The sequence below is a fragment of the Carcharodon carcharias genome, chromosome 4, assembly GCF_017639515.1.
Source record: "Carcharodon carcharias isolate sCarCar2 chromosome 4, sCarCar2.pri, whole genome shotgun sequence".
Classification (NCBI taxonomy): Eukaryota; Metazoa; Chordata; class Chondrichthyes; order Lamniformes; family Lamnidae; genus Carcharodon; species Carcharodon carcharias.
Window position 1 is genome coordinate 71,720,669 of NC_054470.1, and position 24,256 is coordinate 71,744,924.

At 44.1% G+C, this 24,256-nt stretch overlaps 1 protein-coding gene across 1 annotated transcript in view; it reads left to right on the plus strand.

Annotated features, from left to right (window-relative positions):
• Positions 1–20,873, plus strand: part of mboat4 (membrane bound O-acyltransferase domain containing 4) — a 50,670-nt gene extending 29,797 nt beyond the window's left edge. The window contains exon 4 of the mRNA XM_041185300.1: positions 19,895–20,873. Within this exon, the coding sequence (XP_041041234.1) occupies positions 19,895–20,873 (979 nt within the window). The remainder of the gene's footprint in view (positions 1–19,894) is intronic.
• Positions 20,874–24,256: the final 3,383 nt, after the last annotated feature.

Genomic DNA, 24,256 nt, shown 5'->3' on the forward strand with positions numbered 1-24,256 from the left:
ACTAGTATGGCAGGGGGGTGGGAACCAGAGCAATAGGTCAGCAGGTGAAATAAATGACTGGGAACCAGTGAATATGGCCAGTAGGACTAAGAGGAAGGGCAGGCAGGGAGAAATTACTGAACACAGTGGGACTGGGGGTCTGAAATGCATTTGCTTCAATGCAAGACATATAACAGGCAAGGCAGATGAGCTTAGAGCTTGGATTAGTACTTGGGGCTATGATGTTATTGCTATTACAGAGACTTGGTTGAAGGATGGACAAGATTGGCAGATAAACGTTTCAGGATTTAGATGTTTCAGGCAGGATAGAGAGGGATGTAGAAGAGGTGGTGGAGTTGCACTGCTGGTTAAGGGGAATATCACAGCTGTACGACAGGAGGACACCTCATTGGGCTCATGCAGCGAGACAATATGGGTAGGGCTCCGGAATAGGAAGGTTGCAGTCACAATGTTGGGGGTCCACCCAATTGCCGGCTGGAGATTGAGGAACAGTTATGTAGACAGATTTTGGAAAGATGTAAAAGCAATAGGATTGTTGTGATGGGTGATTTTAACTTTCCTTATATTGACTGGGAATCACTTAGTGCTAGGGGTTTGGATGGTGCAGAATTTGTAGGGTGCATCCAGGAGGGCTTCCTGAGACAATATGTAGATAGTCCAACTAGGGAAGGGGCAATACTGGACCTGGTAATAGGGAATGAACCCGGCCAGGTGGTTGAAGTTTCAGTAGGGGAGCATTTCGGGAAAAGTGACCATAATTCAGTAAGTTTCAAGATACTGGTGGATAAGGATAACAGGAGTCCTCAAGTTAAGGTGCTTAATTGAGGGATGGCTAATTATAACAATATTAGGCAGGAACTGAGGAATCTAGACAGGAGGTGGATGTTTGAGGGCAAATCAACAACTGATATGTGGGGGGCTTTTAAACGTCAGTTGATAAGAATTCAGGACTGGCATGTTCCTGCTAGGATGAAGGATAAGCATGGCAAGTTTCAGGAACCTTGGATAATGAAGGATATTGTGAGATTAGTCAAAGAGAAAAGGGAAGCATTCATAAGGGCTAAAAGGCTGGGAACAAATGAAGCCCGTGGAGAATATAAAGAAAGTAGGAAGAAACTTAAGCAAGGAGTCAGGAGGGCTAAAAGGGGTCATGAAAAGTCACTGGCAACCAGGATTAAGGAAAATCCCAAGGCCTTTTATACATATGTAAAAAGCAAGAGGGTAGCCAGGGAAAAGGTAGGCCCACTCAGGGACAGAGGTGGAAATCTGTGTGTGGAGCCGGAATAAATGGGAGAGATACTAAATGAATACTTCTCATCAGTATTCACCAAAGAGAAGGACTTAACAGCCGATTTGTCTAGGGAAGAGTGTGTAGATAGCCTGGATCATGTTGAGATCAAAAAAGAGGAGGTGTTAGGTGTCTTGAAGAATATTAAGGTGGATAAGTCCCCTGGGCCAGCTGGGATCTACCCCAGAGTCTTGAGGGAGGCAAGGGAGGAGATTGCTGGGGCCTTGACAGAAATCTTTGCATCCTCACTGGCTACAGGTGAGGTCCCAGAGGACTGGAGAATGACCAATGTTGTTCCATTGTTTAAGAAGGGTAGCAGGTATAATCCAGGAAATTACAGGCTGGTGAGCCTTACGTCAGTGGTAGAGAAATTATTGGAGAAGATTCTTCATGACAGGATTTACTACCATTTGGAAGCAAATGGGCGTATTAGTGAGAGGCAACGTGTTTTTGTGAAGGGGAGGTCGTGTCTCACTAACTTGATCAAGTTTTTTGAGGAAGTGACAAAGATGATCGACGATGGAAGGGCAGTGGATGTTATATACATGGATTTCAGTAAGGCCTTTGACAAGGTCCCTCATGGCAGATTGGTACAGAAGGTAAAGTCGCAACGGATCAGAGGTGAGCTGGCAAGATGGATACAGAATTGGCTTGGTCATAGAAGACAGAGGGTAGCAGTGGAAGGGTGCCTTTCTGAATGGAGAGCTGTGACTAGTGGAGTTCCGCAGGGATCAGTGCTAGGACCTTCGCTGTTTGTAGTATACATAAATGATTTGGAGGAAAATGTAACTGGGCTAATTAGTAAGTTTGCAGATGACACTAAGGTCGGAGGAGTTGTAGATAGTGAAGAGGATTGTCAAAGGATACAACGGGATATAGATCGGTTGGAGACTTGGGCGGAGAAATGACAGAGGGAGTTTAATCCAGACAAATGCGAGGTAATGCATTTTGGAAGGTTTAATACAGGCAGGAATTATACAGTAAATGGCAGAACCATTAAGTGCATTGACGGGCAGAGGGATCTGGGTGTACAGGTCCACAGATCACTGAAAGTGGCAACGCAGGTGGATAAGGTAGTCAGGCAGACATAAGGCATGATTGTCTTCATTGGCAGGGGTATTGAGTATAAAAGCTGGGAAGTAATGCTGCAGCTGTATAGAACCTTGGTTAGGCCACACTTGGAATATTGCGTGCAATTCTGGTCACCACATTACCAGAAGGATATGGAGGCATTGGAGAAGGTACAGAGGAGGTTTACCAGGATGCTGCCTGGTCTGGAGGTTATTAGCTATGAGGAGAGGTTAGAGAAACTCAGATTGTTCTCACTAGAGCAACGGAGATTGAGGGGCGACTTGATAGAAGTTTACAAAATTATGAGTGGCATGGACAGAGTAGATAGTCAGAAGCTTTTTCCCAGGGTGGAAGAGTCAATTACTAGGGGACATAGATTTAAGGTGAGAGGAGAAAACTATAAAGGAGATGTGCGGGGCAAGTTTTTTACTCAGAGGGTAGTGAGTGTCTGGAATTCGCTGCCAGAGGAGGTGGTGGAAGCAGCTACGATAGTGGTGTTTAAGAGGCAGCTTGACAAATACATGGATAGGATGGGAATAGAGGGATACGGACCCCGGAAGTGCAAAATGTTTTAGATGACGGACAATATGATCGACGCAAGTTTGGAGGGCTGAAGGGCCTGTTCCTGTGCTGTACTTTTCTTCTTCTTTCTTTGAAATCATGTTTAACCAGCTTATTAAAGTTCTTGGAGGTAGTAACATGTGCTTTGGATAAAGGGGAACTGGTGGATGTACTGTACTTAGATTTCAGAAGGCATCTGATAAACTGCCACATCAAAGGTTATTGCAGCAAATAAAAGCTCATGGCATGGGGGTAACATATTGGCATGGATAGGAGATTGACTGGCTAACAGGAAGCAGAGAGTTGGCATAAATGGGTCTTTTTCAGGTTGGCAAGATGTAACGAGTGGTGTGCCAGAAGGATCAGTGCTGGGACCTCGACTGTTTACAATTTATGTAAATGACTTGGGTGAAGGGATGGATTGGATGGTTGCCAAATTTGCTGATGTCACAAAGATAGGTAGGAAAATAAGTTGTGAAGAGGACATAAGAAGGCTACAAAAAGATATAGATAGGTGACGTGAATGGGCAAAGATTTGGCAAATTGTGTATAATGTCAAAAAATGCAAAATTGTCCATTTTGGCAGGAAGAATAAAAGAAAGGCTTATTATCTAAATGGCAAAAGATTGCAGAGCTCTGAGGTGCAGAGGGATCAGGGTGTCTTAGTGCATGAATTGCAAAAGGCTAGTATGCAGGTACAGCAAGTAATTAGGAAAGCTAATAAAATGTTAGCATTTATTGTGAGGGGAATTGGATACACAAGTACAGAGCAACAACAGAAAATGCTGGAAAAACTCAGCAAGTCTAACAGCATCTGCTGCGAGAGAAACAGAATTAACGTTTTGAGGTCATATGCCCCTTCTTCAGAGCAGAAGAGAAGTGGAAATATGATTACATTTATACTGTTTAAGGGGGGGTGGGGCAGGTGGAGCTGGATAGAAGGCCAGCTATAGGTGGGGTCAAAGGAGGGATTGACAAAGATGTCATGAACTAAAGGACAAAGGTTAGTGCTAAAAAAGGTGCTGATCGTGACATAAAGGTAAGAAAGCAGAATGTGATACTAGCACAGATGCCGTTAGACCTGCTGGGTTTTTCTAGCATTTTCTGATTTTGTTTCAGAGTTCCTACATCTGCAGTACTTTGCTTTTACAAAAGTAGGGAGATTATGCTTCAGTTATATAGAGTATTGGGAGACCACATCTGGAGTGATGTGTACAGTATTGGTCACCTTAGTTAAGGAAGGATGTAAATGTGTTGAAAGCAGTTCAGAGACGGTTTTGAACTCACTCTCCTCCGTCCCCACCCCCTTTCTGATCCCCTTTTTTTTCCCAATAATTTATATAGATTTTTCTTTTCCCACCTATTTCCATTATTTTTAAATGTATTTCCATCCATTGATTATTATCTCCACCTTTTAGCCTATTTCGATCCCTTCCCTTCACCCCACCCCACCCCCACTAGGGCTATCTGTACCTTGCTTGTCCTGCTTTCTACCCTTAATTAGTACATTCCTTAGATAATATCACCACCTTCAACACCTCTTTTTCTTTTTGTCTATGACATCTTTTGGCTATCTCCACCTATCACTGGCCCTCTATCCAGTTCTACCTGTCCCATCACCCCCTTAAATCAGCTTACATTTCACCTCTTTTCTATTTTTACTTAGTTCTGTTAAAGAGTCATACGGACTCGAAACGTTAACTGTGTTCCTCTCCGTAGATGCTGCCAGACCTGTTTTTCCAGGTATTTTTATTTTTGTTCTACCAGACTAATACCTGGAATGGGCGGGTTGTCTTATGAGGAAAGGTTAGACAGGCTAGGCTTGTAGCCCCCGGAGTTTAGAAGAGTAAGAGGCAACTTGATTGAAACATATAAGATCCTGAGAGGACTTGACATGGTGGATATGGATAGGATGTTTCCTCTTGTGGGAGAATCTAGAACTAGGATAAAGATAAGGGGTTGCCCATTTAAAACGGAGATGAAATCTTTTCGCTCAGAGTTGTGAGTCCTTGGAACTCTCTTCCTGGAAAGGCGGTGGGAGCAGAGACTTTGAATATTTTTAAGGCTGAGGTGGATATATCCTTGATAAGCAAAGGGGTGACAGGTTATCGGGGGTAGGTGGGATGCAGATTTCAGGTTACTATCAGATCAGCCTGATCTTATTAAATGGTGGAGCAGGCTTGAGGGGCCGAATGGCCTACTCCTGCTCCTTATTCGTATGATCATATGGATACATAGGCATGCCACACTACACTTCTATTGCCCTAACATCTCAGTTTTTCTGTTTAACAAAATGTCTTACACAAGATGAGGCATGAGTTATTTATATCCCACTAATGAGCTGTTCCTGAGCACAGTATGTAGCTGGCCTGTTTATCACTGGTAAGGAATGTTCTATTTAAATAAACCTTCTTGATTTCAATTATCTTCAATTTCCCAGCATTTAGTTTAATTACTAACTCCATATTGTGTACTTTTTAAGCTGAAGCTCCAGTTTGAGCTCATTTTTCATACTTGGTTTTGCTCATTCAAAGTTTATGCACATCAGTAGCATAACAATCCTGTCATTGAGAAAGCCAGTGTAGCAAAGTTAATCCCACAGTGCGATTAGGTACAGAGTTCCAGGATTTTGACCCTATGCTGATGAAGGAACAGGGATATGTTTCCAAGTCAGGATGGTGTATGACTTGAAGGAGAACTTGGAGGTGATAGTATTACCAGACATGTGCTGTTCTTGTCTTTCTAGGTGGTGGAGCAGATGGGTTGGGAAGTGCTCAAAAGATTTTTGGTGAGTTACTGGATAGTCAACACAGCTACCATAGACCACCAGTGGTGGAGGGGCTTGAGATATTGGCTGGGGAGCGGACTGCTATACCCTGGATAGTCTTGAGCTTCTTGAGTACTATAGTAGTTGCACCAGTACAGGCAAGTGGAATGTATTCAATCATACTTCTGACTTGTATCTTATTGGTTTTCTTGTAGGTTTGGAAATTCAGGAGATTCAGAGCAGTCAGTCACCGCAGAATACCAAGCCTCTAATCTGTACTAGTGGCCATGTCAGATATGTGACTGGCTCAGTGAGTTTCTGGTCAATGATGGTTCATAGAATGATAGAATCATTTATAACACAGAAGGAGGCCATTTGACCCATCAAGTCCATGCCAGCTCCCCACAGAGCAATCCAGTGAGTCCCACTCCTGCTACGATGGGAGAAGTCAATGATGTAATGCCATTGAATGTCAAGGAGTGGTTAGATGTTTTTTCTTGGTGGAGATGATCAGCATAAGCATTACTTGGCATTTATTAGCTGAAACTTGGATGTTGTCCAGGTCTTGCTCAGTTTGGCACAGGCTACTTCATTCTCTGATGAATTGAGAACGGAAATGAGCACAGTGCGATCATCAGTGAACAACCCCACTTCTGCCCTCAACAACAAGAACTTGTGTTTATAAAGTGCCTTCATTGTCATAAAATGGCCAAAGGTGCCTCACAGAGGCATTATAAAACAAAATAGGACATCAAGCCACATTAAAAAATATAAGACCAGGTGTCCAAAAAGTTTGGTCAAAGAGGTGGATTTTAAGGAGTGCCTTAAAGGAGGAAAGTGAGGTAGAGAGGTGGAAGGTTTAGGGGAGGAATTTCAGAGCTTAGGAGTTAAGGCAACTGAAGACACAGCCACCAATGGTGGAGGGATTAAAACAGGGGGTGCTCAAGAGGCCAGAATTAGAGTACTGCAGATATCTTAAGAGAATGGTGGAGCTGGAGGAGATTACAAAGATAGGGAAAGGCTAGGTCATGAAAGAATTTGAAAACATGGATGAGAATTTTATAATCAAAGTATTTCTTAACCAGGAAGCAATGTAGGTCAGCAAGCACAGGGGTGATTGGTGAACAGAATTTGGTGCAAGTTAGGAGATGGGCAGTTGAGTTTTGATGACCTCAAGTTTACCCCCGAATGTTGGAGGCTGGCCTGGAGTGTATTGGAGGTCTAGAGGTAACAAAGGCACGAATGAGTGTTTCAACAGCAGAAGGGCCTAAGGCAGGGCTGGGTTTGAGCTATGTTATGGAGGTGGAAATAGGCAGTCTTAGTGAAGCATGGAGATGTGGTTGAAAGCTTATTTCGGGCTCAGATATGACATAGAGTTTGTGAATAGTTTGGTGCAGCCTCAGATATTTGTCAAGGAAAGGGTGGAGTTGGTGGTGATGGAGCAGAAGTAGGGTAGGGACTGAAGACAATGGCTTCAGTTTTGCCAAGGTACATGGTGGAATTTTCCCTGAATTGCACTGACTGTGGTGGCGGGCGTGAAAAAAGGCGTTTTGCATGCTAACCACAAGAGTGGGTTTTTGCTTCCCGGCACAGTAATTATGTAACCACAAGAAACATGCTGTTTCACTGGTGGGCAGACTGAATCACCCTCCACGCTATTACCTCACTGTTACCTCACTCCAGGTGCCATTTCTAAACTGCAGCAGCACACACAGTTCTCAATGCTTGCAGCCTAGGACTGCTTCAATGAAGACACGGCCCTGAAAGCCAAGAAGAGTTCAGTGACCCATCACTGGAATGCCGTTTGGAAGCTCGCCGTGATGTCCTCTACCCCTGCTCTGGCTGCAGGAGGTCCAGCAATCTCACCACTCTAGCTTGGGAGGCAGTGGCAATGGTGGTCAGTGCCAATGCTGCACAGAAGAGGTTGGCCATCCCATGTAGAAAGTGGATGAATAATCGCACCTGTTTCATCAGGGTAAGGCAATGCCATCTCATCATTCTAACCTCACGCACTCAGTAAAGTGATGGGGGGGGGCGGTCATTAACAGTGCGGCACTTGCTTAGAAATAACCTGCTCACCAATGCTCAGGTTGGGTTCCGCCAGGTTCACTCAGCTCCTGACCTCATTACAGCCTTGGATCAAACATGGTCAAAAGAGCTGGACTCCAGAGGCGAGGTGAGAATGACTGCCCTTGACATCAAGGCAGCATTTGACCGAGTGTGGCATCAAGAAGCCCTAGCAAAACTGGAATCAATGGAAATCAGGGGGAACCTCTCAGCTGCTTGGAGTTACACCTAGCGCAAAGGAAGATGGTTATGGTTGTTGGAGGTCAATCATCTCAGCTCCAGGATGTCATTGCAGGAATTCCTCAAGGTAGTGTTCTAGGCCCAACCATCTTCAGCTGCTTCATCAATGATCTTCCTTCCATCATAAGGTCAGAAGTGGGGATGGTCGCTGATGATAGCACAATGTTAGCACCACTCGTGACTCCTCAGATATTGAAGCAGCCTATGTTCAAATGCACAAGACCTGAACCATATCTAGGCTTGGGCTGAGAAGTGGCAAGTAACATTCATCCCACACAAGTGCTAGGCAATGACCATCTCCAACAAGACAGAATCTAATCATTGCCTCGTGACATTCAATGGCATTACCATCACTGAATCCCCCACTATCAACATCTTGGGTGTCAGTAAGAGGCGCACGATCAGTAAGGGGAGACTTCAGCCTGAGTGAGACAGAGACCAAGTAAGTACATTTGGGACAAAAATAAAAATAAAAATAGCTGGAAAAACTCAGTGGGTCTGACAGCATCTGTGGAGAGGAATACAGTTAATGTTTCGAGTCCGTATGACTTCATCAGAACTGAGGAAATATAGAAATGAGGTGAAATATAAGCTGATTGAGGGGGGTTGGACAGATAGAACTGGATAGAGGGCCAGTGATAGGTGGAGGCAAAAAAGAGATTGTCAAAGATGTCGTAGACAAAAGGACAAAGGGCTGTTGATAGTAGTGATATTAGCTAAGGAATGTGCTAATGGTGACATTAAAGGTAGAAAGCAGGATGAGCAAGGTACAGATAGCCCTAGTGCGGGTGGGGTGAGGGGAAGGGATCGAAATAGGCTAAAAGGTGGAGATGAAACAATGAATGGAAATACATTTAAAAATAATGGAAATATTTGGGAATTTGGTTCAAAGTGGGAATTCAGTGCATGGGGGAAAGAGGTGCTTTAGGTAAGGTTTATTACAATAAATAAAGTCTGTTGAGCGGGGAGTTTGGTGAAGGGCGGAGAGGAGGTGCTTTTTTTCTTCTACCCTTTTTCAGCCTCTAGTAATTGATTTCCACTTTGGTGCAGCAGAAGGATCAGGTAAACCAGTAACTGGTATTATTAGTTTTATCAGTATTGCAAGTACTGTATTGTTTTATCAGTATTGTAAAGTTTACTGGCAGTGCCTAAACCTATTGAGAGATGTTTGCTTTACTCATTATAATTAATTAACTAGCAATTATTAATTAACTAACATATATTGGAGATGGCAGGGCAGGTAATGTGCTGTGATTGCAGGATGAGGGAGTTTCTGGATACCGTTGTGATCCAGGGCAAACATATCTGCAGTAAGTGTTGGCGGCTGCGGGAAATTCGGCTCTGAGTTTTTGAGCTGGAGGCCAAGCTGCAGACACTGCAGCATATCATGGAGGGGTAAAGTTACCTGGACACTTTATTCCAGGAGGCAGTCACACCCCTTAGGATAGAGTCTTCTGATTTGGTCCGTGGTCAGAGACAGGCGGGCGTAACTGCAAGTGAGGCAGGTAAGAGGACCCAGGGGGCAGGAGTGCAGGAGCCCTGGTCCTTGCAATTGTCCAATAGGTTTGAGGTTTTTTCAACTTGTTTGCGTGGGAGTGGAGGCTGCAGAGGTTGATGAGCTAACTGACCATGACACCGTGGCACAGGAAGTAAAATTTGCTAATGATCCAGTGTGGGGAGGATGATTGCAGCGAACAAGGCTTATAACGAGATGCAAAAGTGTTGAATTAGATTCCCAACGTGCAGCAGTGGGAAACGTGGCCCGCTATTTATAGGTGGAGCGAATGATTGCAAACTGGCTTTACGATGACATGAAACTGATTTTTGTGATCTCCTGACATTTTCCACTCCCACAAGCTATGACACCCGCTGCAAACGGAAGTGGAAAATAATGGCCATAATTTTAGGAAGCTTCTTCTCACCTAACATTGTATGTTGGACAAGCAGACTGACAATTTAGATCTACAGGAGGGGTTGAGAGGGATGGTGGTGAGGTAAAGCTGGGTGTCGTCAGCGGGCATGTGGGAAATTACATCTTGTTTTTAAATTATGTCATCGGGGCAGCATGTAGTTGAGAAATAAGGAGGGGCAGAGGGGAGCCAAATATAGTCCATGGGAGACGTCAGAGGTAGCTGGCCTGGAAATAGGATAAACCATTAATGGTGTTTCTCTGGCAAAGATCAAATAGATAAGAGTGGAACCAGGTGACTGCAGTCCCACCCAGCTAGATGGCAGCAGAGAGGCATTGGAGGAGGATGGTCAACTGTGTCAAAGGCTGCAGGCAGTTCTAGAATGACGGGGAGGGATATTATGCCTTAGTCACAGTCGCATAACATAAGACCAATGACTTTGAGAAGAGCAATTTCAGTATTATGTACTTTGGGGTGATTCAAACATGGAGCTGTGGGAAAAATGAGTATGAATTTGGGAGGTAACACATTCATGGACTTTGCAGAGGAAAGGGAGGTTGGAGATGGGGTGGTAGTTTGCAAGGACGGTGGGGTCAAGAGTTTTTTGAGTTCGATGGGGTCAAGAGTTTTTTGAGGTCAGGGGAATAACAACAGATTTAAAGGAGAGAGGAACAGAACCTAAGGAGGGAGAGCCATTAGCAATATCAGCTAACATAGGAGCCAGGAAAGAAAAAGGAAGTAGTTTTTTGGGAATATGGTCAAGGAAGCAGGAGGCGAATCTTATAAGAACATAAGAACTATGAGCAAGCAATTCAGCCCCTCGAACCTGCCCCACCATTCATTACGATCATGGCTGATCTAATTTTGGCCTCAACTCCAAATTCCCGCCCTCTCCCCATAACCTTTCAACCTGTTTCTAATTAAAAATCTGTCTATCTCCTCCTTAAATTTATTCAGCGTTCCAGCATCCACTGCACTCCGAGGTAGTGAATTCCACAGATTCACGGCTCTTTGAGAAAAGTAATTCCTCCTCATCTCTGATTTACATCGACCACCCTTTAGCCTAAAACAATGGCCTCTCATTCTAGAATGCCCCAGAAGGGGAAACCTCAGCTCCACATCTACTTTATCTGTCCCCTTTAGCATTTTATATACCTCAATTAGATCTCCACTCATCCTTCTAAACTCTAGCGAGTATAGGCATAAACTGCTCAATCTTTCCTCATAAGACAAGCCCCACATCTCTGGAATCAATCTAGTGAATCTCCTCTGAACTGCCTCCAGTGCAACTACATCCTTCCTCAAGTAAGGGGACCAAAACTGTGCACAGTACTCCAGGTGCGGTCTCACCAATGCCTTGTACAGTTGCAACAACACTTCCCTATTTTTATACACTAATGGCCAAGATGAACTTGAAGAGAGCATGAGGGAAATAGGAGAGAAACTAGGGAAAGGTACAAGTTCAGGTCTAGGGAAGGAGGACCTTAGATGAAGTTTGGCCTGGAGGGCTAGGGGAAGGGAGAGAAGCAGCAGAAGCAGCTGGTGGGATGGCCTCAATCTTGGGCACAAAGAAATCTATGAGCTCCTCACACCTCTTGTTTGAGGTGATGTTGGAAGAGACAGAGAAGGGCTAAAGAAGAAAGCTTGCTGTAGAGAAAAGAAGCCAGGGGTTATCTTTGCATTCCAGGATGATTGTAGAATATTGAGCAGTTTTAGCAGATGAAATCAGGACTCAATAGTGCTTCATATGGTCCAGTGGATGGCTAAACCAGTCGTCCACCACACACTTTCAAATCTACATCCCTTGGACTTCAGGAAGCAGAGATAAGAGCCACACCAGGGGAAATGGCTAGGATGAGATAGAGTAATGTTTTTAATGAGGGCTAAGGCATCAAGGGTGGAGTTGAGGTTGGAGTTGAGAAGATCAATAGCTGCAAAAATGCTGTGGTGACCAGAGGGCCAAAGGCAAGACAGTTGGGATTTTTAAACTGCAGTTGTAATGAATTGGGAAAGATTTCTTTCCAGGGCGGATACAGAGGGAAGTAGGGTTTAGAGGGGACCTGGGTTGTGGGTTGAGAGCAGTACAAAGAAGTGGTCAGAGCTGGCCTTATCTGTGATTGGTACTATGGGAGCGGGGCCTCACAGGATGGTAAGGTCAAGCAAGTGGCCATGAACATGGCCTTGTGTGTTTACATGGAGCAAGAGATTAAGGGAGAATAGGAGGGCAGTGAACTCAGGGACTATAGAATGTGATGAATTGAGGTGGAGTTTGAAATCACCTTGGATGAGAAGCTGCTTGGTGTAGAGGCTGAGGGAGGAAAGTAGTGAGGATTGTTCCATAAGAAAATTGGCATGCTATTTAGGTGGATGGTCGAGAGCCAGGGTTTCAAATGAAAGATGAGAGGATTTGAATATGGCAAGGTGCTCAAAGGAGGAGAAAATGTCAGACGATTAAGGGACAAACAAAAGTGCGATTTGTTGATAAGAGCCACACTACCACTGTGACGAGGTGAGGTGAGTGGTGAAAGCTATAACCAGGAGGGTTGGCTTCATTGAGAGGGAAGGTGTCATCACCCTGAGCCAGGTTTCTGTCAAGGCTATGATGTCGATGCAATCATCCACAATAAGCTCATGATGGGAAGAGCTTTGTTTATGAGTGAATGGACATTCTGGAGGGAGCTGTGAAGAAGAAAGGTGATAGCTGATCCACTGGCAGAGTCCACAGGTTCAGCATAGTTGGGGGGTGGGGAAGGGGTGGGGGGCGGGGTGGGGGGTGGGTTTGCTGGGGGGATGAGTTGGACAGGGAGGAGATTGGCAAGATCATTCCCCAGCTGGTGTCCTGGGTGTGAAGAGCAGGGAGAGAGTGGGAATGTGTAGTTGGGGTTGATGCTCATGTGAAGGCAGCGGTGAATGCCTTCAGAATGGCAAGAGCAGCAGAGAGGGAAGCTGTAGGCTCAACTAAGAGGAAGTTAAGCCTCGAATGGCAGTAGGAGGGTAGGGAGGTCAAAGAATACTGAAGGATTGGGATGGGGATTTGGTAAGACAATGTACAGAGAAAGGAGAAATGAAAGGAGGCATAGTCACAGGAGCTGAAGGTCTAGAAGGGCCACCAATAAAGGAGTAAAAAGAGGGAGGAAAATAATAAAGTGAAAATCGAAGTGATGGACTCTAATCCAAAGTGGCGGCCAAAGTGTGCAAGTAAATAGACATGGGAAAAACTGAAATTACATAGACCTGGATATGGAGCATTAATTAGGATGCATTCATCCTAGTACTGATCAGGGATAGAGAGGAGCCAAGAGGAGAGAGCCCAGAGTGAAAGCCATAAGTCCCACAGCAAGTTTAAGTTGACATACATAGGTGGAGTTAGCTTAGAGCATCAACAAACTGGTTGTCCAATTTCAGAGACAGGCGTGGCATGAGTGAAGTCCAGAAGCTATTTGATGGGTAAGGTGTCAGAAGATACATTGATGGAGGAATTTCCATTGGAATGAAGATCCAGGAGGCATGCAGCATCAGTTACAGGGCAAAAAAATTATGGTTACGTTGGCAGTCACAATACAATCCAGAAGAAGTGGAGAAATGTGCTTCGGTCCAGGGCAGAGTAATCTGGTCAGGACTCAAACAGAGATGAGGAGAAACTTCTTTAGTCAGAGAGTGGTGAATCTATGGAATTCATTGCCACAGAAGGCTGTGGAAGCCAGGTCATTGAGTGTAATTAAGACCGAGATAGATAGGTTCTTGATTGGTAAGGGGATCAAAGGTTACGGGGAGAAGGCAGGAGAATGGGGTTGAGAAACTTATCAGCCATGATTGAATGGCGGAGCAGACTGGATGGGCCAAATGGCCTAATTTCTGCTCCTATGTCTTATGGTCTTGTGGTCTTATGGTCAGACTGTAGCTGAAGGTGAAAAACCAGAAGAACCATGTAATCATGTAACCATGTAACCAGTATCTCATTGATGAAGCAGCTGAAGGAAATAGGTCAAGGATACTGTCTGAGGGAGCTCCTGTATTGATGCTGAACCTAGACTCTAACTGCCACCACCATCTTCCTTTGGGCTAGAAATGTTTTGGGGCAGTGGAAAATTATTCTCTCATCCCAGTTGATTTACATTTTACTTGGATTCTTTGACAGGGCCAGCAGAACCACTTGGCAAACTAGGCAGTCGTCTAGGGTGACAACGGTTGGGACAGCAGCCACAGCACGCCAGCACCAGCACTGTGGCAAAAACTGAAGTCTGAATTCTGAAACTTTAAAATGATATCGATATGACTTTATTATGAGCATGAGCAACTTAACCGAGTGCCTGGGGCGGGGCAGTTTCACTTCAGTCCCTCCTCCCTGTCCATCTGGAATTTTCTAGCACACAACAGCAGCTACCAGCTCCTTCCCGGCAACCCCCCGCACCACCCCAGTCCCCATGCATGCTTACAACCTCCCAACCATTTCCGTCCAACGCATGTGCTTGTTGACTATCCAATCGCGTTCCCTTCCTTATCTTGCTCCAGGTGATGATCTTGTGATGCAGATTGAGGTCTCACAAGGTTCAGCCATTCAAGGGCAATTCCTGAGTGATGATACAAAAACAGAAAATACTGGAAAAACTCAACAGGTCGAGCAGAAGCTGTGGAGAGAGAAACAGAGTTAACGTTTCGAGTCCGTATGACCCTTCTTCAGAGCTGAAGAGAAGTGGAAATGTGATGAGATTTACACTGTTTTTAAGGGGGGTGTGGAGCAGGTGAAGCTGGATAAATGGCCAATGATGGGTGGGGGCAAAGGAGAGATGGACAAAGATGTCATGAACTAAAGGACATAGGGAGTGTTAATGGCAGTGATAAGGGCTGATAGTGGCAAAGGTAAGAAAGCAGAATGTGATAATGGCAGAACAAGGGCCAGCACACAGAAAAAAACAACAGGAACATGTAACAGATGGCCCTTTCGGGGATGGGGCGGAGAAAAAAGGATAGAAAATAGGATTGAGGGGAAATTAAAAAAAGGGGACAAAACCATGGATAAATGAATAAAAATAAAAATAAGCAGATAAAAAAAAAATGAATGTTGAAAAAAGGGAATTAAAAAGGGGTGAGTATAGAGGAAGGATTTTATGGTCTGAAGTTGTTGAGCTCAGTGTTAAGTCCGGAAGGCTGTAAAGTGCCTAATCGGAAGATGAGGTACTGTTCCTCTATTTACATTGGGCTTCACTAGAACATTGCATCAGGACAGACATGCGGGCATGATAGCAGGATAGTGTGTTGAAATGGCAAGCGACAGGAAGGTCTGGGTCATGCTTGCGGACAGACCAGAGGTGTTCCCCAAAGTGGTCACCCAATCTGTGTTTGGTCTTCCCAATGTAGAGGAGACCGCACTGGGAGCAGCGAATGCAGTAGCCCAAATTAAGGGTATTGCACCTTCTGTAAATGCATGGAAGGTGCCTTGGGAAGGGAATGAGGTGTTGGGGGTGATGGAGGAGTGGACCATTTCCATCCACAGGCACATGCTTATTGACTGTACAGTCACGTTCCTTACCCTGCTCCAGGTGATGATCTCGTGATGCAGATTGAGGTCTCACAAGGTTCAGCCATTCAAGGCAACTCCTGAGTGATGATACAAAAACAGTAACTACTGGAGGGAGCGGTCCCTATGGAATGCTGACAAGGGGGGTGAGGGGAAGATGTGTTTGGTGGTGGCATCATGCTGAAGTTGACAAAAATGCGGGAGAAGGATGCTTTGAATGTGGAGGCTGGTGAGGTGAAAAGTGAGGACAAGGAGGACCTTATCATGGTTCTGGGAGGGAGGGGAAGGTGTGAGGCCAGAGGCGCAGGAGATGGGTCGGACACGGTTGAGGGCCCTGTAAACCACAGTGGGGGGGATACCTCAGTTAAGGAAGAGGGAGGACATGTCAGAAGCACGGCTTTGGAAAGTGGCATCATCAGAACAAATGCGATGGAGGCAAAGAAACTGAGGGAATGGATGAACTGAGAGAATGGGATTACCCCAACACCTCATCCCCTTCCCACTGTCCCTTCCCATGCAATCACAGAAGGTGCAACATCTGTCCCTTTGCCTCCTCCTTCCTCACCATCCAAGGCCCCAAACATTCCTTTCAGGTGAAGCAGTGCCTCACTTGCACCTCTTTCAATTTGGTCTATTGCATTCACTGCTCCCAATGTGGTCTCCTCTACATTGGGAAAACCAAACGCAGACTGCGTGACCACTTTGCAGAACACTTTCGGTCTGTCCGCAAGCATGACCCAGACCTCCCTGTCACTTGCCATTTCAACACTCCATCTTGCTCTCATGCCCACATGCCTGTCCTTAGCCTGCTGCAATGTTCCGATGAAGTCCAATGCAAACTGGAGGAACAGCATCGCATCTTCCAATCAGGCATTTTACAGCCTTCCAGACTTAACATTGAGCTCAGCAGCTTCAGACCATGAACTCTCTCCTCTATCCTCACCCCTTTTTTAGTCCCCTTTTATCTACATTCCATTTTAATTTTTATCCACTTATTTTTATTTTTATTCATTTATCAATGGCCTTATCCCCTTTTTTACCCCCCTCTCTACCCCATTTGCTATCCTTTTTGTCCCCACCACCCGTCTCCACCCACCCCATCCCCAAAAGGGCCATCTATCACAAGTTCATGTTTTTTTCAGTGTGCTGGTTCTTGTTCTGCTATTATCACATTCTGATTTCCTACCTTTGCCACTATCAGCACCTTTTTTAGCCTTGCCACTACCATTAATGCTCCCTTTGTCTTTTTGTCCATTCCAGCTTTATCAATCTCTCCTTTGTGCTCAACTATCGCTGACCTTTTGTTCAGCTCCACCTGCTCCACCCCCCTTAAACAGTATAAATTTAATCACATTTCCACTTCTCTTCAGCTCTGAAGAAGGGTCATACAGACTCGAAATGTTAGCTCTGTTTCTCTCTCCACAGAGGCTGCTAGACCTGCTGAGTTTTTACAGCATTTTCTGTTTTTTTAGATTTCCAGCATCCGCAGTATTTTGCTGTTATCCTGAGCGATGATCCTGTGATGTCTGTTGAGATCTCGCGACAGGTGTGGGAGTGGACTGCACGAATCTGAATGGTGCTGAGGGAACATGGTGCTGCAGAGGCAGAGCTGTGGGATGGAACTTGAGAGGCAGAGACCAGAGTGAGGGCTGAGGGCAGGCCTAACCATGAACTTGATAAGTCTTAGCAGTTGTATGGGAGTGGGACCATTTTACTGTATTAATTTTCAAAAGTTAATTATGGGGGTGCCAGGGTGAAGGTTCACCTAGGGCATAAAATATCTTTGCTCCTTGATGTCACAGTAAGATAAATGCTTGCCTTCATGTCAAGGGCAGTCACATCTCTGGAATTCAGCTCTTTTGTCCATATTTGCACCAAGGCTGTAAGTCAAGTTGATCTGGAGGAGAGTGGTCCTGTTGCAACCCAAAAAGAGCATTGGTGAGCAGGTTAAGTGCCACTTGATAGCACAGGGCTCCTTCCATCACTGCTGAAGATTGAGAGTAGGATAATGGGATTGTTATTGCTGTGTTGGATTTGTCCTGCTTTTTACAGGGTAATTTGCCAATATAACCAAATCAATGTCTTGCATTAAAGTAAATAAAGGTTAATCCTGAACACTATTGAATCAGATCCCAACTGAAGGGTAAGGGACTATATGTGGTGCAGGAACAGAGTGACCTGAGGGTGCATGTGCACAAATTTTTGAATGTGGCAGGACAAACTGAGAAGGTTGTTTACAAAAAGTATGGGATTCTTGGCTTTTGTAATAGAGGGCTGGAGTACAAAAACAAGCAAATTATGCTCAACCTTTATAAAATACCAGTTAGATTTCAGGTGTATTATTGTGTCCACATCTGGGCAGCACACCTTAGGAAGTAGGTCGAAGCTTTAGTGAATGTGCAGAAGAGAATTACTGGAACAGTACTAGAAGGGACTTCAATTATGTGGAAAGACTGGAGAAGGTTGGCTTAGATTCATTAAGGGAAAATCATATTTAACTAACTTGCTGAAGTTTTTTGAGGAGGTAACAGAGAAGGTTGATAAGGGAAACACTGCTGATGTGATGTATATGGATTTTCAAAAGGCATTTGATACAGTGCCACACAACCGACTTGCAAGTAAAATTCTAGTTCATGGAATAAAAGAGAAAGTAGGCACTGGGATAAGGAATTGGCTGAGTTGTTTATCAGATTGGGGGAAGGTTTGTCATGGAGATCCCAAGGCGTCAGTGTTGGGACCCTTGCACTTCCTGATATATAGTAACGACCTAGGTTGTGGTGTTCAGGACATGATTTCAAAATTTTCAGATGATATGAAAATCGGATATGTTGTCAACTATGATGAGGATAGTCTTGAACTTCAGAGGACATAGACATGTTGGTAGATTGGGCAGACAAGTGGCAGATGAAGTTCAATGCAGGGAAGTGTGAGGAGATTCATATCAGCAGGAAGAATATGGTGAGACAGTATAAAATAAAGAGAGAAACTCTAAAGGAGGCACAGGAACAGAGGGACCTTAGTGTATCTGTACATAAGTCATTGAGGATGACAGGGCATGTTGAGAGAGCAGTTAATAAAGCATATAGTAGTATCTTAGGCTTTATTAATAGGGGCATTGAGTACAAGAGTAAGGAGGTCATGTTGAACTCATATAAGACACTAGATGGGCCTCATTTGGAGAACTGTGTCCAGTTCTGGGCACCATATTTGAGGAAGGATGTGAAGACACTGGAGAGAGTACAGAGGAGAGTCATAAGAATGATTCCAGGGATAAAGGACTGTAGCTATGAGGATAGATTGGAGAAGTTGAGACTGTTTTCTTGGAGAAAAGAAAGCTGAGAGGAGACTTGTCAGAAGTGTTCAAGATCCTGAGAGGTATGAACAGGTGTGAAACTGTTCCCACTCAAGAGAACATCAAGAACTAGAGGGCACAGATTCAATATAATTGGCAAAAGGAATAAAAGTGATGTGAGGAAAAATTTTTTCACCCAGAGGGTGGCTGAAGTCTGGAATGAACTTTTGGACAGGGTGGTGGAGGCAGGTTTGATCAAGGTATTCAAAAGGAAATTGGATTGCTATCTGAAAAAAATGTGCAAGGTTATGGGGATAAGGACTGGGACTAGGTAGAATGCTCTTTGAGAGGCAGTGCAGACTCTATGTGCCAAATGGCCTCCTTCTGCACCATAAAGTTTCTGTGATTCTATTCTTTTAGAGAAAAAAAGGAAATTTGATAGAGATGTTCAAAATTATAAATGGTTTTGATAGAGAAAAAAAGGGGAAACAATATATAGTGGTAGAAAGGTCAATAACCACAGGAAACAGATTTAAAATGTGATTAGCAAAAGGGACAGAGCAAACATCTCTTGATGCACTGAGTTATTGTGATCTGGAATGCACTAATGCACAGCCTGAGAGGATCATGGAAATAGATTCGGTAGTAAGTTCAAAAGGTTAAGCCAAAAGGATAAATACTTGAAGGAAAAGCGCTGGCAGGGCTATAGAGAAAGAATAGGGAATTGGCATTAATTGAATAGCTCTACAAAAACCTGGCACAGGCAAGTGAGCCAAATGGCTTCCTTCTGCACATTGTCCTTCTTCAGGTCTATGGTAAGTGCAAACAAGTCTTTGCACAAACAGAAGACTAATTCCTGAAATGGCCTCAAAGTGGGCAGGGGAAGGCTGGAGGTAAAAAGAGTTAAGCAGTGTGATTGGAAGACAGTTTCTACAAAAGAGGTGAAAGGGAATATGAATTGTTTTGAGGATAGTGCACCGGTAAAGTTACACTTTATTGGGTGAAGAAGACAACTGTAATGAGAAAAATATCTTAAAATTACACATTCTATCTGCTGCTCCCTTCTAGTGTTTGGAATTTTTTTTAACAAGTATTATTCCAGTAACAACTTCATTTATTTGTGTACAAAAATAAGTTAATACATCACTATTAAGAGGATTATGCTTGGTTTCACATTCAGGTTCATAATAGCGCTGTCATCTCTGATGCTGTTAACACAAAGAGTAACATCAATGTCAATGGACATTCATGAAGGTGAAATCAAGATTCCAGCTCGAATTATGCAGCAAAATGGCCTTGGCTCTGAAATTCTCTACTGTTCATTACCATACTTCAGCTACATGCTATATTTTCCTGCACTACTTGGAGGACCTCTGTGTTCTTTTCAAATGTTCAGGATTCACATAGAAAATCTTAAAGAGTCTGGTCACAAATGCATCGCCAAACCTTTGTGGTCATTTTTTAAAAAGTGTGTCTTATTTTTTCTGTTGAATATGCTGAGAATATCTGTAAGAAACTGTATTAGTGTTATAGAGCAAAGCAACCAAGGATCCCTTCAATGGGGTGTTCCTAAGGATATTTTATTGATTTGGATTACAGCTTTGATGTTCAGATTAGCATATTACTCTCAATGGCTTCTTAGTGAATCTCTTAACAATTTAGTTGGCCTGGGATTAGATAACGGCAGGACTGGAAAAGCTACTCTTTCCGATGCTGATATCTGGACGCTTGAGACAACCAGTAAGATATCCGAGATTGCTCGAACATGGAACAAAACCACAGCTGGTTGGCTAAGGAGGATGGTGTTTCAACACAGCAAAGTTCAGCCTCTGATGTCAACATTTGCTTTTTCAGCTTGGTGGCATGGCCTTCACCCTGCCCAGATCTTTGGATTTATCTTGTGGGCTGCAACTGTAAAAGCAGACTATCATGTTCACCGATATATGGGCTCAGTTACTGCGGGATCAAGAGTCCTGAGAATATTATATAAAGTCCTGACATGGATGCAAACTCAACTGGTAATTGCGTACATTTTGGTAGCTGTGGAACTGCGGAGTTTTTCTTGTGTGTTGGTGCTGTGCAAGTCCGTTTGCACTGTCTGCCCATTACTATATGTACTGGTACTAATAGGAATGCCAAACAAGCCAAGCAAAAATTAAAGAACATTGTCAGTTTACCACCTGCTCTACACTCCTTTCATCTAAATAAGGCAGCACTACTTCCGGTTGTCAAATCATCTGCTTTTTATCATAATATCTGTGGATGACACCAGGCAGCTTTTGTGAATTATAGACACTAACTTGTCAGACTAGTAGTGCTCTTCAGCAGGTGGGCATCCTAGCTGTGCCCCTAGTGGCAGGGGGTTTGGGGGTGCACTTTTGTCATAGATAATACGGGTCCTCCCCTGCCCCAATGAACTCTGGTGCGTAAATATTCATATTTATGCTTGGATGCTTTCTTCCCACAAATTTTTAGTCCAGACCATCATTTCCCCTGCTTGGGATATCAATCCATCCAATTGGCCACCTTTAAACAGCTCTAATCCCCTAACTATATCTTTTGACTTGGGCTTTATTAAATATAGGTTCACATTCAACAACACTTAACGCTTCCATTAACCATTTTAAAAAGAACATCAATTCAGTATTCCTCAAAAACATTGTGGCAACTGCCTCAATTATGAATCTTATTCACCGGTTTGAATGGAAACCTATGTGTGTACAACAATGACATCAATACGAAATGAAAGAACATTAGGATGGTACCATAATAATTACAGAAAAGTCCCTTCTATAACAGACCATTCAATGCAGTTAATATTCTTGGTCCTATAATTGTAGATTGCTTACCCTGAATTATTTTAATTTTAGAACCTTGTATCCTAGCTATCATATCTATCTATCCACCTACAAAAACATCCATATAAATCACACACATTTTGTTCAATCACATTTTCAGCCATCATATTTTTACAGATGTAATCACACTCTTGCATGATTGGCTAAAATTTCAGTCAAAAAATATTGACAAATTGGAACAAATGGGGAATATACCAATTGTAAAACAAAAACAGAATTACCTGGAAAAACTCAGTAGGTCTGGCAGCATCGGTGGAGAAGAAAAGAGTTGACGTTTCGAGTCCTCATGACCCTTCAACAGAACTGATTTTTGGTTCTGTTGAAAAATCATTGACAGGTCGGCGGGCGTGCAGCTGATTTTGCTGCAAAAATCAGTTCTGTTGAAGGGTCATGAGGACTCGAAACGTCAACTCTTTTCTTCTCCGCCGATGCTGTCAGACCTGCTGAGTTTTTCCAGGTAATTCTGTTTTTGTTTTGGATTTCCAGCATCCGCAGTTTTTTTGTTAATATACCAACTGTGTCTGGTCAGAAGGGTTACATGAATTTCCAATGGAAACTGCTAAAGACAGATGAAAATGTTTGCATTTGCAACCATCTTCAGCCAGAAGTGTCAAGTGGATTATTCATCTCAGCATCCCCACCATTACAGATGCCAGCCTTCAACCAATTTGATTAATTTTATCTAATATCAAGAAATGTCTGAGTGCAGTGCATACAGTAAGGTCTATACACCCTGATAACAAATCAACTGTAGTGGTAAAGACTTGTGTTCCAGAACTTGTCACTAGCCAAAATGTTTCAGTACAGCTATAACACAGGTATCTATCTACGTGACAAAGTAGAAAATATGCTTAGAAATGTCCTGTCCACAAAACTCAGGACAAATCCAATCCAATCAATTATCATCTCATCAGACTACTTCAATCATCCGCAAAGTAAATTTTGCATCGGAGTATACTGGTACAGAGTGGAATTATTGCGAGTTTGTCGAGAAGGTAGCTCGGTGAGGAGGGGAGGTAGGTGCTCTTTTCTTTGTCATTCTCTATCTTTCTCAGCTTGCAGGTGACCAGGGACAGGATTTTACTGTCCGCGAGCGGGGGTGGGGGCGGGGCCCGCTCGCCGACCCGTAAAATGATGCGGGATGACATCAGGTGGTACTCCCAACATCACCCCGTCCCATTTAAATTTTCAGGAAGGCGGGGGCGCAGCAAAATCAGCTGCAGGCCCGCCGACCTGTCAATGGCCAATTGAGGCCATTGACAGATCAATTAAAGTAATTAGTGGACCTGCCCGTCCAACTTAAGGTTGGCGGGTAGGCCAGGAGCTCTGGCGGAAAGTAGAAAAAACATGAAACCTCATCCACGGGTGGGATGAGGTTTCACGTAGGGTTTTAAAAATGTTAATAAAGTTTTGTTGCAAATTATGAACATGTCCCAACACATGTAACATTGTCACATGAGGGGACATGTAAGGGAATTTTTTTTTCTATTTTTAATATTTTTGCATGTAGAGCCAATCTCCCTGAAGCAGCACTTAGTCTCAGGGAGATGCTTGCGCTCTTTCGTGCACATGTGCAAAAGAGCGCACCCTCGATTTTAGGCAAATCCCCCCCGCGCGCACAGGGAGTACATAGCGCTTCCCTGCGGACGTCACACTGGGCGGGCCTTAATTGGCCCACCCATGTAAAATGGTGCCATGCCTCTAATCAGGGGCGCCAATCGGAAGCAGGCCCACCCATCAACTTCCCCCCGATGGAGGAAAAATTCAGCCCCAGGAGCTGAAAAGCTGCACAAGAGGACGGAGTTTAGAAACTATACAAGAATGACATCACAGGAGAAATATAAGTTCAACGGTTGTTGAAAAACTACAGTTAGCAAGGGTCTTCAAGTAGCTGAAAATGAGAAAAACACATTCTTTTGAAAGAAGGAGCTACTTACTTTTCAATAAGAAACACAAGCAATACGGAAGTAAAGTTAAGTCAAGGTCAGGTAAAATAAAGTAGTATAAACCAAAGTAAAATAAAGTTAACGTAAGGGAAGTAAATTGAAGCCATGGTAGGGCAGCTCAGTCGTTTGGAATGCATGTCCTGTAATATGTGGGAAGTCCTGAACAGCTGCAGTATCTTGGGCTCTGAATTTCGCACTTGAGCAGCGGCTGGAGTCACTGTGGCACATCCGCGAGGCTGAAAGCTAGGTGGATAGCATATTCAGAGCGGTTGTCACACCGCAGCTTAGGAGCCTGGAGGCAGAAAAGGAATGGGTGACTGCCAGGCAGTCCAAGAGAACTAGGCAGGTAGTGCAGGAATCCCCTAGGGCCCCACTCATCAATCAGGTCTCCATTGTGGATACCATTTTTGATACATTTTGGTTACTTGGAGGAGTGCAGTCAGAGCCAGGTTTGTGACACCACAGGCAGCTCTGCTCTATAGGAGCAGAGAAAGAAGAGGGGAAGAGCACTATTAATAGGGAACTCATTAGTTAGGAGAACAGACAGGCATTTCTGTGGCCATAGACATGACTCCAGGATAGTATGTTGCCTTTCGGGTGCCAGGGTCAAAGATGTCATGGAGCGGCTACAGGACATTCTTCTCAGGGAGGGTGATCAGCCAGAGGTCGTGGTCCATGTTGGTACCAATGACTTAGGCAGGAAAGGGGATGAGGTCCTGAAAGCAGAATTTAGGGAGC